This window comes from Leptopilina heterotoma, unplaced genomic scaffold, assembly GCF_015476425.1.
Source record: "Leptopilina heterotoma isolate Lh14 unplaced genomic scaffold, ASM1547642v1 Lhet_121, whole genome shotgun sequence".
NCBI lineage: Eukaryota > Metazoa > Arthropoda > Insecta > Hymenoptera > Figitidae > Leptopilina > Leptopilina heterotoma.
Genome location: NW_025110839.1, coordinates 977978 through 994062, shown reverse-complemented (window position 1 = coordinate 994062; position 16085 = coordinate 977978). Strand labels below are relative to the sequence as shown.

Below are 16085 nucleotides of genomic sequence, written 5' to 3'. Positions count from 1 at the left end.
AAGTTGATGGAATTTAACACAGACAAAATGTTACAAAAATAGAGAGATTTCAAACGGACAGGAAATATATTTCGTCATACGATTTGATACCCCTATTCGGTCAATGTCCGGAAAGTGACCGATTCCTTTTTTTCCGATAAAAAGAACATTTTAATTGTTCTTGAAAGTACAAAAACTAGCAATTTTCCTAATTTACTTGCATCAATAAAGATAAATCACTATAGAGCCATACTGGTAGACAGTTAACAGAAGTATAAAAATGTAAAACACTCCAGTATAATAAAAAGTTAGAAACAAATCCTTTTTGATAATGCTGCTACAAGAAATTCCAGTAAAGATACATCCGATTCGTATTTCCCGTTTTTCTCATTATATATGGGTATAATGCCATAAATCGTGAATTTGAGGTTTATTTCAGCACTCACGATTATTCCAGGTGTTTTTTTTTAAAGTGTTATATAAGAACGCGAGATTCAGTGATTCCTAACCTTTTCCCTGACCTTTTGAATATCATACCGATCATTTCGTTTCTTACGCTGTGTTTCACTAACGGGATTGTTAACCCATACACACCACTGGAATAACACCGAGAACTCTATCTGACAATGAGATAAATGTTAATCGAGGAAGAATTTTCAAAGTATCAATATAGACTCTCTGCGAAGAAATATTTCACCACCAGCACCAGCGTCGAACTACACGATTCTAATTTTCAACATCATTATCATCAAGATCAAGAAACAATCTATAACATTGTCTGTACTATTCGAGAATAATCGTTTTATATTTATTGTTCATTGTTCTTTGAATGTTTTCAAATTTAATTAGCCAATGGGTATGAATATGGTTGAAATTTATTTCACGTTCAATTCTTTCACTTGATATATTTCAAAGTATTTCAGTTTCAATATTCTTTTAATTTATGCAATAATGATTGTTAATGATTATATAACTTTTTATAATCAGGATTATTGCCACAAAAATTTAATTTTCTTTTTCCCTGACTTTTCCAGACAAACTTTTGACATTTTCCCTAAAGATAAAGAATATTCGATTAGTGGTTTTTTTTAGTAAGAAACCCGTAGTTTTAATTTTTTCCCTCGTGTAGTTTTTCTGTAGCTTTACATTTTGCATTTTCGAGGTGCGATCACTTTCTTCTTCTTTTATAATTTAACTTAAGATGGTAGTGATAAAATCATTATTTTTTATTACAAGAATATTGTTGATGTTACTTTTTCGAACTTATTTTCATCAATTCAAATCAATTATTATTTTCTAGAATTATAACACAAATTATTCTTCATTAAATCAATTATTATAAATAATTTTTGGAAAAGTTCTTTGAGAATTTTCAAATCAATTTGTTTACAATTGAATTTCACGAAATTTTGATTATTCGGAAATTTTTCAATTAAATATACATTAGAAAATAAAAACTAATAATTTCAAAAAAATCTAATTCAACTTTTTCAAAAAAATTAATTCTACAGAATTGTTAGTCAAAATTATGAAAAATTCAAATTTTCAAAGATTTCAAAATGACACCTTTACAAGATTCAATTATTTCTAAAAATTTATTAAAAACTTAAATATTTCTTAAAATTGAATTCTAATAAATAATTTTATCAACAAATTTTTAAATAATTGAATTCCTTCCACGAATTTCAATAAAAATTTATAAAAATTGAGTGCCTAAGAAATCCATGTGAAATTATTATATTATTTATGAAAATAATTAAATTTTTGAGTAAAATTTTATCATATCACATACTTTTTTCGTTAATAATATTTGAATTCTTTTGGGAAATTTTATTAAAATAGTAGGTAGTAAACTTCTTCGAGAATTCAATTATTTAAATACAAAAATAAATAATTTATTGAAAAATTGAATGTTTCTTAAAATAGAATTTTCATAAAGAATTTTATTAACAAATTTTTAAATAATTAAATTATTTCGACAAATTTTTATAAAATTTTTACGAATATTTACATTTTACCAGGAATTCCATTAAAATTGTATTAAAAATTATTGAAATCCTGCTATGAAATGATTTTTATTATTTATGAAAATAATTTAATTCTTGTGAAGAATTTTATTAAAATTTTCAAAAATAATTAAGTTCCTTTGCAAAATTCACGGAGATTTAATTTTTTTGAAAAATTTTAATAAATACTTATTAATAAAAATAAATACTTTCAGAAATTTAAATAAAATTTTTCGAAAAAATTTAAATATTTTTGTTAGCTATTTAAATCTTTGCAGAAATTCAATTATTTTGAAAATCTTAATAAAATTATTGGCAAGTATTTAATTATTTTTCTAAATATCAAAATTATCGCAGAAATTCAAATATTTGCAAAAGTTTTAATATTACTTTTTCGCAAGAATTCAATTAATTTTAATACAATTTTAAAAAGAATTTTTGATAAGATTTAATTATTTTTTAAATTTTAATAAAATTTTTCGAAAGAATTCAATTATTCTTAATAATTTTGATAAAATTCTTTATAAGGATTAAATAATTTTCAATAGATACAATTTTAATTGAATTCCATGAAAGAATTGAAATTTTTTTAAAATAATTGACTTTTTGCAGTGAATTTTATTATTTGGGAAAATAATTGAATTTTTAGGAAGAATTTTATAAAAATGTTTTTAAATTATTTTATATTGCTTAAAATTTCACATAATTTTTGATAATAACTAAAGTCTTTAGAGGAATTTAATTAAAATTGCATTAAAAATAATTTAATTTAAATAAAAAATTTTATTTATACTTTAGAAATAGTAATTGAAATCTTTAGAGAAGTTTTATTAAAATTGTATATTCAGAATAATTACATTTTTGCGAAGGATTTTGATTATTTATGAAAATAATTGAATCTCAGTAAAAAAAAAAAATTTTTATGCATATAATTGAATTATTGCCAAGAAAGTTATAAAAAAAATGTGTAAATAATTGAATTTCCGTGAAATTTTTATTATTTACGAAAGTAATGAAATGTTTTGCGTAAAATAAAATAGTGATTTTAATTTCTCCACTTGAGAACGCCAAGGTCACCACCAGGTGTCAGCGGAAATTCCAAGAAGGAACTAAAGTGCCATCCAGCGGTGACCTTGGCGTTCGCAGGTGGAGAATTGCATCTTCATGTTTATTCTCAAAATGTTCGTCAATATTCGTAAATTCTATAATTATTTATAGTCAGACATGTAAATGTCTGAAAAAATAAGAATTAATAAAATCGTATTATACAGAAAAAGTTAAAAATCGACAGATTTCTAGAAGAATTCCACTGTATCAAATGAAGAATAGTTTTTTCCAAAAATTAAAACATTTCTTTTTGACTCCTTTTAATAAAAAAAAAATTACTCTCTATGTGGTTGTCCAGTGGTTTAAAAGTACATTTGATAGGAATATTTCGTCATCGAAATTCAACATCTGCTCTGTAGCAGGTGGTCGACGTTTATAGGCACCATTCGATATAGAGGAACAACAATCTGCCTTTTTATTGGTTGAGGGCTTCACGAACTTTACCCTTCTCCATTTACCTATGACCCTCTTTTTCGTATTACATTTCACTGCACTGCAGTTTAAAAGACATTCTGCTATAACTGCATACTCTTTAAGGAAAAACGATAAAAAAAAAAACAATTTTCCAAATCATTTTGCATTTCAAAGAAAAATTCTTGACGAAATGTTGCGAAATAATTTCATTTCTAACTATTTTTCTTTCTCATTTTTTATTTCTATTTATTTTCCTTCCTAATTTTTATATTTTTAACCATTTTTATATCTACAGGGTTGCCACAGGTCAGGGAAAAGTCAGGAATTTTTATTAAAGGTACTGGAAAAATTTTTTTTTTATTTCTGACCACAATGAATTTTGAAATATTTTTCAACTATTTCAAAAGTTTTAACGCAATTATCTTGATAAATAACAAAATTCTTTACAAAAATTCAATTATTTTTAGGAATTTTAATAAAAATCTTTGCGAAATTCAATTATTTTCATAAATAACAATATTCATCACAAGAATTCAATTATTTTCAAAAGTAATAAAATTCTTCAAAGAAATTCAATTATTTTTAAAAATTTCAATAAAATTCTTTGCAAAATTCGAATTAGTTTCGATAGTTTTTGGCAATTCAATAATTTTAAATATTTACTATTTTATAAAATTTTTTAAAAAAATTTAATTATTGAAAAAATTTTTTGATATAATTGTACGAAAACATTAAATTATTTTCATAAATAATAAAATTTAATTTACGAATTCAATTAATTTCATCGCAGAATTTAAAATATTTTTAATATAATTTTAAATAAATTCCTCGAAAAATGCAATTATTCTTAAAAATTTTATTAAAACTTGACAAAAGAATTCCATTTTAAGAAGCATTCAATTATTCAATAAAATAATAAAATTCGTTGCAAAAATTCAAATATTTTCATAAAAAAATTTTAATTCGTCGCAGAAAATCAATTACTTTCAAAATTTTTTAAATAATTCTGCAAAATAATTCAATTATCTTGATAAACAACAAAATTCTTCCCAAAAAATCAATTATTTTAAGGAACTTTAATAGAATTCTTTTTCAAAATTCATTTATTTTGATAAATAACAAAATTAATTACGAGAATTCAATTCTTTTGAAATTTAATAAATTACTTTGCAGAAATTAAATTATTATTAAAATTTGTAAAAAATCCTCGTCAAGAATTAAGTTATTTTTATAAACAGGTTCCGAAAATCTTCTCAAGATGTCAATTATTTCCAAAAGTTTGAATATAAATTCTTGTCAAAATTTAAATTATTTTATGCATAATTTAATAAAATTCTCCGCATGAATTCAATTATTTTTATAAATTATTAATTAAATTTTTCTCATGAATACAATTATTTTGAAAAATTTTAATAAAATTCTTCTTTAAAAGTTTTCAATTATTTTTTTCAAAAATTGTGATAAAATTCTTTAATTCAATAAATTTTTGTAAAATTGTAATTAAATTCCTTCAAAGAAATTAATTATTTTGAAAAGTTGTTAATAAAATTCTTCATAAAAATTCAATTTTAAGAAACATTCAACTATTCAATAAATTATTTAGTTTTGTATTTAAATAAATTGAATTCTCGTAGAATTTTCTAATAAAAATTTATTCCAAAATGAATTTCGGTTAAAATTTTGGATAATAATTGTAATATATTAAAAGCATTAATTTTTAAAAATAGTTGATTTTTAAAAAAGGTTTCAAGTTCAAATCTTTGGAATTATCAATTTTTCGTACTTTTAACTAATAATTTATTAATTTAAAAAAAAGAAATTGTAGTTAAAAATTCTAGAAAATATTAATTGAATTTATATGATGAAAATAATTTCGAAGAAGTTAGAGTAAAGATATTTTTATAAAAAATAATAATTTTATCACTGAGTAATCTTTAATATTTAATTATTATAAAACATGAAGAAGTCAATCACTTCGAGTCGAAGACTCGCAGTTATCAATATCTTCATGTTTTATAATAATATATTCTTATAAGTTATTGAATGTCAAAAAGGTTTAAATTTGATATTTTTGAAAATTTTAGTTTCCAAGAAAAAATAATAATCAGAATATTGTTTACTGTCAGGGAAAATGTGAAAATTCTTTCTGGAAATCAGGGAAAAGTCAGGGAAAAACAAAATTAAATTTTTGTGGCAACCCTGATCTACAACTGTTTTTCTGTTTATAACTATTTTTTTATTTCTATGTTTTTGTCTGCAACTATTTTTCTATTCATAACTATTAATTTTATTTTTTAATTTTATTATTCATAGTACTTTTTAAAGAAATTTTGTTGACTATATTCTACTTTTAAAAATGACAACTGTCCAAGGCCTGTGATTTGAATAAGTTTTGAATTGGAGAAGAATAGTCGAAATGAGAATGAGAAAAAGACTATGGGATTATTTGAAAGGGTGTCGATGAGTGAAGTTGAGAAAGGTCAGTTACAAGAAGTAATTTAGCATTTACGATACTCGAGTAGGATCTTCGGACGATCGATTTTGATGGTTCGTCAAAAGCGCAAGAAAGTTCAATGAACTTGGAGGGGTTTTCATATGTCTTCCAAGCGATTAAGGCGGTGCAAGTCTATATGGTAAGGCTGGGTACTGTCATTTTAAGTATTTCGGGAGCACCGTGCAGTATACCAGACGATGATGAAACAGGGAAGTGCTGTTCATATTCTCGTTTCTGACAATACAGATATTCCACTTCCGAGAAGGAAAATTCAAAATTAATCCTCTCAAATCCAATACATAACATTGTATTCTTAACAAATTTTTTTGCTTCTCAAAAGCTTTGATTACTCAACATTGTGCATATACGAAAATTCAGAAATATTTCATTTCAACAAAACTTTCAACTAATGCACTCATATTATAACAAAAAATTATGCCCCTGAAGTTAGCATATCGAAAACTATTATTTTAGGTTCTTGAAGATAAAAATGTTACTAATTACACCTCATTCTTTATTCACCTACACGGAAAAAAAAAGTTCGAGGATTATTCGGGAACTTCGTTCTTAACTCTTGGATACGGCGGGTAGTACACAGATAACTAAAGGTTGCCTCGTTTAAATATGTAATTTACTATTTCTCTACAAATTATAACTATTTCACCGCTTCTCGGCAAACTGTTCTTGAAAAAGTCGGGAACTGTACAAGAAAATCGAAAAGTTAGGCGAATGCAAGAAAAAATGGATTCTGCTTCCCCCCTCCCACTTCCCCTCCTTGACACGTGCGCACACACACACACACACACATTTATCCTTGAAGGTCACATACAATTTTTATTTTTTATTAAGTTTCTGAAATAGAAAAAACCATATGAGAGAAAAATCGACGGCGGCTGGAACAGAACTCGCGTACCTGAGAATAGAAGTCCGGCGTCTTATCCAGCTGAGCTAAACAGGCGAGTTAAATACCTCAGCATAAAATAAATATATAAGGCACGCAAGTCTTACTGACGGTGAGACTTGTTGAGACTGGTGCGCACAGTTTCTGCGCACCAAGATTCCTTGACGAGTTCCCGAAAATTTCAGAAACAGTTGCGGCCAGTGCCATGAACTTTACATGAGAAAGTAATGGAAAAGAGACTAATGGACTATTTATAGCTTTTTCTAATACAGTTCCCGAATTTCTTTCAAACATTCATTGATTACCATTGAATGTTCGTCGCTAGTTCAGAGCTGTTACCACGTATCCAAGACTTAGGAAATAATTCCTGAAATATCTGGGAACTTTTTTTTTCCGTGTAGGGAATATTTAATATTAATATTTCAGAGTACATTTTTAACATAAAAACAAGGTTCTATCCTTTCAGTTTTTGTTGAAAAAAAATTCCTTTTCGACCTTCAGCGTCGACACTAACTTATTAGCTAACACAGGGTTGACATACGTCAAGGAAATCAGGGAATTTGGGAAAAATTTAGGAAAAGTGGAATGAGTCAGGGAATTCAGGAAAAAGTCAGGAATTTTTAATTGAAGTACTGGAAAAAATTTAATTTTTAGAATTCATAAGAAAATTCTCAATTTTGGTGTCTTTCTTGTTTGCCTCATAAACTATTAATTGGATTTCAAAAGAGTTGCATTTATAATTTTCATAAATAAATGAATTTATATATAATAAACAAAATTTGAATAAAATTATTTGGCAAAATTTCAATTATTTTCAAAAATTTCCCTCAATTCAATGATTTTTAATATCTAGGTGATATTTAAATAAAATTTTCCAAAAGAATTTAATTATTTTCATAAATAATAAAAATTTCAAAGGAATTCAATTATTTACGAATGTTTTTATAATTTTCTTTGCAATAATTCTATTCTTTTCATAAATAATAAAATATTTTACAGAAATTCAATTATTTTCATAAATAATCAAAATTCTTCGCAAAAATGTTTTTATTCTGAAAATACAATTGTAATAAAACTTTTCTAAAGATTTCAAATACTATTTCCAAAGTTTAAATAAATTTCTTTATAAAAATTATTTAAAAACATTTTTATAACATTCTTACAAAAATTCCATTATTTTCCCAAATAATAAAATTCTTTGCTAAATTTCAATTATTTTCAACAATTTTCAATTATGTATTTCATGGAATTCAATTAAAATTGTACCTATTGAAAATTATTTAATTCTTATAAAGAATTATTATTATTTAACCAAAATATTTAAATGTTTACGAAAAGCTTTATTAAAAATTCTGAAAGTAATTGCAGATCTGCAAAGAATTTTGTTAATTTTCATAATTTAAGCCAAGAATTTTATTAAAATTTTTGAAATTGAATTTCTGTGAATTTTTCACAAAAATTTAATTTTTTTGTAAAATTTTAATAAAATTCTTCGCAAGAATTCTTTATGGAAATTTGATTTTAAAAAACATTCAATTATTCAATAAATTATTTATTTGCATTTTATTTGTATTTAAATAATTGAATTCTCTTAGAATTTTGTAATAAAAATTGATTTAAAAATGAATTGCAGTTAGAATTTTAGTTTATAATTGAATATTAAAAGCATTATAGCATAAATTTTTTAGAAATAATTGAATTTTGAAAAGGTTTTAAATGAAAATGTTTGAAGACTTGAATTCTTTCATACTTTTAACTAACAATTCTGCAGAATTAATTTTTTTTTGAAAAAGTTAAAGTTAAAGAAAACTTATAAATAAATGTGAAAGAACATTTTTTGAGTATAACTAACAATTTTAGAGTGAATCAGAAAATTTTTTAGGGTCAGGGAAAAAGTGAAAAGTCTGTCTGTAACAAATTAACAAAAAGAAGAAAAAATGCAAAAGCAAGAGCAGAGAAAACTACAAAGAGCTTTGTAATTTTTGCAGCATTTCTAATACACTCATATTTCAGCTGATGCTGAAAAATTGAGGAGAAAGGACATGAAAATGTATAAAACTGGCGATTCAAAGTGAAAGGTCTCTTACTACTATAGACGTAGACATTATAGGGTTGTTTGATATTTCGTGCGAGAGAGAATGTCTCTCGTTCAAAGATGAAGAAGACATATAAAACCAAAGTTTCTGTCAGTTTTGAAGGGCGCTGATGGTTTCCTCTTTGCTTCAAAATGAAATTCATCTGGTTAAATAGAGAGTGGAATGCAACTAATAGTCACTCAGCGTGGTTTTAGTTTTACTTGGAGTAAAACTATAATTAGAAGCCATACACTCGGGCGTCAAATATCCCAACGTAAAAAGCAAAGTTAGACAAAACTTTCCCTCAGAGTTCCTTATATTCACTCCACGCAAAATAATGCACGAAAATTCTTTGTCACTATTCTATTATTTTCCAATACTCTTATTACACTGCAATACACAATTGTTTTTTTTCAGGGCTCGAACCAGTGACAGTATTTAAAAATACGGACTTTACGGACCAAAAATTGAAAAATTACGGACCAATTACTGACAAAAATGTAACCAGTCCAAGTCAAAAATAAGAGAACATTTTACTTAAAACTAAAAATTAAATTTTTCATAACTATAAAACATGAAGAAATCATGAAAGAAATGATTTCTTCATGTTTTATAATAATTAATGACCGAGTGATAAAATCATTATCAATTCAATTATTATTTTCAAGAATTTTTAACTAAAATTCTTTTTTAACAGCATGTGATTGTTACAGAATTCCCGAGTCGAAATTTAAAGTTGCTTTAGAATCTATTAGAGTACAATAAGTTCTGAATAGATACTTTTAATACCTACAAACTCTACGTAGAGTCTGTAAGGTTTTGGTATAGTATATTTAAGGACTCTTAAGTTCTATCACATCTAAACCGACAAGTTCTGCTTAGAGTTTAACAAAGTCTGAGATAGAATTCAGAATCTGTTTGGATTTGGTATAGTATATTTAAGGACTTTTAAGTTCTATCATATTTATGTCGACAAGTTCTGCTCCGCATCTAACAAAGTCTGAGATAAAATTTAGTTTTGCTTAGAGCCTTACAAGATTTTTAATTGTATATTATTTTTCTAGTTTAAACTTGCGCCTGCGCTTTAAGTGTAAATTTATACTTAAAACTTTTTGAATGTTGTAAGTGACTAACATAAAGCTTTTCTTTTATATATATATATATATATATATATATATATATATATATATACATATATATAAATTTGTGTACATATATAAAAATATAAAATTTTTTATGAATATTAAATTTTATACATATATATATATATATATATATATATATATATATATATATATATATATATATATATATATATATATATATAAATAAAATATATATAAAATATAAGATACATTCTCTGAATATGGAACAAAGAAATTCCACTTAATTAAATTTTTAATGACGAATTAATAAAAAATAACTGATAATTTAATTATTTTTTACTGATTTACAGTGAAATTTAACTGATTGGAAATCAGATCATTTTACAGAAAGTATAAATAATATTTTAAACCTAATTTAAGTAGAAGAATAAATTTGAATAATTTTCTTAAGTTTAACACTTGTTATGAATTCAATCTCAATTTTAAAAAATATTAACTAATTTAGATTAAAAATTTTATTTGTTTTGATAAATATATTTAATTTAAAAGAATATTTAATCTTAAATATACTGAAAATTTTAAAGAAAAACTTATATGTTTGCTTTAACATAAGCAAAAACGACTTAATGAAACCAAATTATTTTGAGTTCTGTCGGTAAGAGAGAAAGCGCTATATGACAACACAGTACTGCCCTCTTTAAAGACCCTTTATTATAAATCTAACTTCACTTCGAAAAGCCGAAAATCCGAAATTTTTTTACTTCTTTTCATTAAAAGACTAAAATTTTTGTTAAATATTATGTTTTGTCAAATTGAAATTATTTTTGTTCTTTACTTCTAAAAAAATTAGAAAATTATTAAACAACTGCGATTAAGAAATAGAGAATTTATTTATTTTCCATTATTTTCTCTTTCAATCACAATTTGTTTATGAAAATTATTATTTTGTTTTAGAAAAAGAAGAAAAATATTTGCTCAATTCATATTTTAATCTTATCTTTGGAACAGGATTTTCCACAGGAATTAAGACATTCAAAAATTCAAAATTCAAACCTTTTTTAAATTAAACAACTTATAAAAGTATTATTGTGCTGTTATTTTGTTTAGATTTATAATTTTAGTGTGATATAAAAGTATTGTTTATAAAACATGAAGACATCAATTGCTCCGAGTCGCGAAGACTCGGAGTGATCGATTTCTTCATGTTTTCTAATAAATTAAAGATGACCGAGAGATAAAATCATTATTTTACAATATAAGAATATTGTTACTGTAACTTTATCAAAATTACTTTCATCATTTTAATTCAATTATTATTTTCTAGAATTTTAAATTATTTTTTATGAAAATAATAATTGATTTTTGTTATTTATGAAAATAATTGAATTCCTGGTTAAAAAATGTTATTCTTCATGAAAATAATTGAATTATTGAGAAGAAATTTATAAAAAATTTGTAAATAATAGAATTCCTCTGAAATTTTTATTATTTAATTCATTCATTCAAAATTGTCATTTTCTAAAATTTCAAATTAAATTTTTTTTTAAATAATTGAATTCGTTTTTGGGAAATATTTTATTAAAATCGTAGATATTGAAAATCATTAAAATTAGAAAAATTTTTGAAAATAATTGAACTTTGGAGAAGAGTTTTGTTATTTATAAAGATAATTGGGATTTTTACGAGAATTTTTTTCAAGATTTGAACGTAGGTGAATTTAATAAGAAGAATTGTATTTTTATAAAGAATTTTTGCAATTATTTTTAAATTCTACAAAATTGCATTTTTTTTTAGTATTTTCAACAAAAATTTAAATTAAAAAATTTTCAAATTTTATTATTTTTAAAATTGGTAACTTTATTATTTTTAAAATTGGTAATTTTATTTAAAAAAGTCAGTAAGAAGTTAGCCGCGCGATTTGTTGCTAGTTTATTATTAATTAACTATAACAATTTGAGTGTTCTTTCATTGATTCATTTACTTTTTCTGTCCCTCACACTCTGAAGTTGTCTTTTGTTTATACTTTTTTTTTGTTAACTTTAGATAGACTGTATAATTATGATATTATTACTTGCAATTGTTACGCGCGGAACGTAATATTTAATTTATTATTGTTAAGCAAATTACAAAATTTTTTATTTTAATACTGTTCATATTTTCAAAATTTTTTAAAAAATTTCACGAAAGAATTCAATTATTTTCTACAATTTTAATAAATCCTTCTAAACAATTTAATTATTTTTTTAAATAGTAAAATATTTACAAAAATTCAATGATTTTCAAAACAATTTTAATTGAATTCCTCGGAAAAATTCAATTTTTAAAAAAGTTTTAGCACATTTCGAAAAAATTCAATTCTTTTCTAAAATTTTAATAAATCCTTCGAAAAAATTCAATTATTTTTATAAAGAGTAAAATTCTTCACAAGAATTCAATTAATTTTATAAATAGTAAAATTCTTTGCAGGAATTCAATTATTTTCAAAACAATTTTAATTAAATTTCTCGGATGAATTCAAATATTTTTAAATATTTTAATAAATTTCAATTATTTCCTAAAATTTTAATAAATTATTCGAAACAATTCAACTATTTTTATAAATACAAAAATTCTTTGCAGGAATTAAATTATTTTTAACAACTCTAATTTTTTCAAAAGCAAATAAATAATAATAATAATAATAAATACGTACAAATATGAAAATAAGTGAGAAAAGTATGACCTGAAGAACTGTGTAAAAAAGACAGGTATACTACAAAATACTATAAAATAGATCCTTTGTTTCTTTCGTTTCTTTCATAGTTTTATGACTGTTTATCCTAAGCCTAAACAGATGTGACAAATATTCGAACGAGAACTATCGCATTCAACCCAAAACGAGTACCTATCTATTTACTACATTCTAAATTCTAAATTCATCTATTCTACATTCTTATTTATTTAAACTTGATTTTTAAAATTTATATTTATTATTAAAAATTTTGTGTTTGCTTTGATAACAAACATTATTAAAAATACGTTTAACTAAGTCCGTTTCTGGGACCATAGGCTGAAATAAAGATTATAATATATGGAAAGATTCTAAAGAATCTTTCTAGTAAAATATATTTTTAAAAAATTTAACTTCTTCAATTATTTGAATAAATTAATCGTCAATTTCAAAAATGGCTCAATTCTAAAAATAGTAAGAGTCTAATAACAGTAAGAGTCCTTTTCGCATAACGATTCATAGTGAAAATGACTCTTACGTTTTTCTGAGTTAAGCCCTTTTTGAAATTCACGATCTAAATGGTGACAGTAATAATATTAATAAATTGTTTAAACAATTAAAAAATACATTGAAACCCTAGTAAAACTAAAATTTATTATTTTTAATTTAATTTAAAAATGAAAAATAACTGGTAATTAAATCACTGATTCAGTTAAAGAAAATACAAAATTATTAGAAAATATGTAAGTAAGTATTATAATAAACATTTCTATATTTTAGTAACTTTACTATCATTATAAAAAGTAGACATGACAAATATTTGTTATTTTAAGCAAAGATTATCTTGTACTTTGTATAAAACGTTTTCTTTCTAAAATGAAAACTTTTGAAGAATTTTGTGTTTTGAATAGGTTCGCCACATCTGGTTTGTCTTAGAATGGCCAAAGAGGGTTTCTCGTTGCAATAAAGTGGTCCGTTTTATGACTTTCAGAAACAGTTTTTTTCATATAGATTTCTTTAAGTAGAAAATTTGTAAAATATTTTGTGAAAATGATGAAGGAAGGAGATTTACAAAAATTTGGAATATTTTTCAAGGGATTTTCTCACAACAGCCTTTCGAGTGTTAGTTGTGCTCTAGCATTTGCCAGAAAAGGAATAAATCTGCTCTCAAGAAAATAACTTTTTACGAAGTTAAAATTGTGAAGTTGTGTATGAAAGTGTTTTAAAGAAATAGTGAATTACACTTTAAATATTATTTTTCACTTGTGAAATTTCTAATTCGGTGTTAATTATATATTTTTTTTTAATTTTGAGAAATTAAAAACCATATAAAATGGCTCCACGAGGGAAGAAACTTTTCGCATTAATTTGGTGGAAGAATACATCTCTACGAGATGTTATTCCATTAACGACTTTTCCTAAAGAAAAACGTAATCTACACTCTGTTGCTGAAATCCCATGGAAGAATTTCACAACTAAGGAAGTTAAATATTGTGAAGCAAAGATATTGGCGATAGACCGTAAGTATTGATTGCTTTATATATTATTTGTTATGCACAAAAATTTTGACTTAACAATATGAGGTAAACTCATTTTGATAACTTTTTTCTGCTAATTTGGAATTACACTGAGTTAAATAATAAACTGAGACAACATTATACTTAATTCAAATAGAAAAGTTTGTAAGCTTAATCCCAAAACATAGAGAATTTCTACTTCTTTGATTCAAAAATATTATTTGTTTGAATAATTATGTTTAACTTAAATATATTTTCTGTGTGGATTTAAACAAAAATTATGTTTTGAAACTTTATCTTTGATTTAAACTTAAAAGTTGATTATAAATAATTTAAAATCAACCATAACTTATGTTTGAATTAAATATATATTTTTTTTAAATGAACCAAAAAATATTTTTCGATTAAACTTATATATGTTTGACGGTATACCAAAGATATTTAAAAAAACATAAAATTTATTATTAAAAAATAAAAATAATAAAAAAATAATAAAATAAATAATAATAATAAATAATAATAATATAATAATAATAATAATAATAATAATAATAATAATAATAATAATAATAATAATAATAATAATAATATAATAATTAAATTTATTTATTTATTTTTTTTATTTACAATTTATTTTAAGTTTGATTTAAACAAAATATATTTGAATCAAATAAATCGTTTTCTCTGTGTACAGTATAAAGATATTTTAAGAATTAGTCAATTCAGAAATTGTTGAAAGAAATAATTGTTATTTACACTAACTTTGATAAGTTTCAAATTTTTTTCCCAAGATTTTTATAAACATTTTAAATACATCTAACGTTTTATAATAATTAACATTTTGGATAAATAATAAGTATATTTCATTTTTAGAAGATGCAAGTGTATTAGATAAGTTGGTTGTAACAGCGTCAGGAGACATTGTACAACCTTCAAACAAAATTTTTTCGGAAGAAGTAATAGAAGATAAAAAAATTTTGAATAAACAAAAAGTTTTTCAAAACAACATAAAAAAATCAAATATTCGCCACATGAATGAAATAATAAAAAAAAAACGACCGTTATTTGCTCCGCCTTTGAAGCGTCAAAAAGTAGATCACTCAACAGACGGTAAGATTCAATTTACTCCTCACTGTAACATATTTCCGGATAGCACTTAATCTTGTAGTTAATATGTTGCAAGTTTATTTACAAACCTTTGACCAAATTTAATAAAATAAAAGCATTTAGGACAATGATATGACCATATCCTCTCTAGTTTTTCAAGTACAAATAAAATGTAAATAACTTAAGAGTTCAAAGTTACTTCCCAGCTGAACAAATTCTATAGAATTTCACTAGAATCATTCTATATGAATTCTAGTGAATATTCTACAGAATTTCACTAGAATGCTTCTATAGAATTTTTACATGAATTCTACTAAATTTTAGTGATTTTTAATTAGAAAGAATGTAAATTCGTGGAAAAATACTTTTCAACTTTATATTATTGTGTAATTGAATTTTACATTTGATTTATCTGACATATTTTAGGCAAAAATTGTTTACAGCATTTAAAAATATTTAATTCATTTAACTTAGTACCAGAGATCGAACCACTATTTAAAAATACGGACTTTACGGGAAAAAATGAAAAATTACGGATTAATTACTGACAAAAATAAAAATAAATTATTTTCATCATTTCAATTCAATTATTATTTTTAAGAATTTTTCACTAAATTTTTTCTTTAAGGTATAGTACGCTCGCGACAGTCACTCCCAAAAGTAAATTTT

The 16085-nt window shown here is 23.4% G+C and overlaps 2 protein-coding genes across 2 annotated transcripts in view; one reads left to right on the top strand and one right to left on the bottom strand.

Moving 5' to 3' along the window:
- The window catches only part of LOC122511259 (serine-rich adhesin for platelets-like), a 223437-nt gene that overhangs the window by 116038 nt on the left and 91314 nt on the right, over positions 1-16085 (bottom strand). The gene's annotated exons all lie outside the window — the stretch shown is intronic.
- On the top strand, positions 13770-15604 carry LOC122511276. Its single transcript, XM_043626429.1, has 2 exons — positions 13770-14312; positions 15183-15604. The coding sequence occupies exons 1-2, from the start codon at positions 14126-14128 to the stop codon at positions 15467-15469; spliced, it is 474 nt and encodes a 157-aa protein (XP_043482364.1). The 5' UTR covers positions 13770-14125; the 3' UTR covers positions 15470-15604.

Excerpts from the sequence above, each read along its gene's own strand:
- LOC122511276 (XM_043626429.1), top strand. The coding sequence starts at position 14,126 with ATGGCTCCACGAGGGAAGAAACTTTTCGCATTAATTTGGTGGAAGAAT. Across the intron at positions 14,313-15,182 it reads AAAGATATTGGCGATAGACC|AAGATGCAAGTGTATTAGAT; the intron begins GTAAGTATTGAT and ends TTTCATTTTTAG.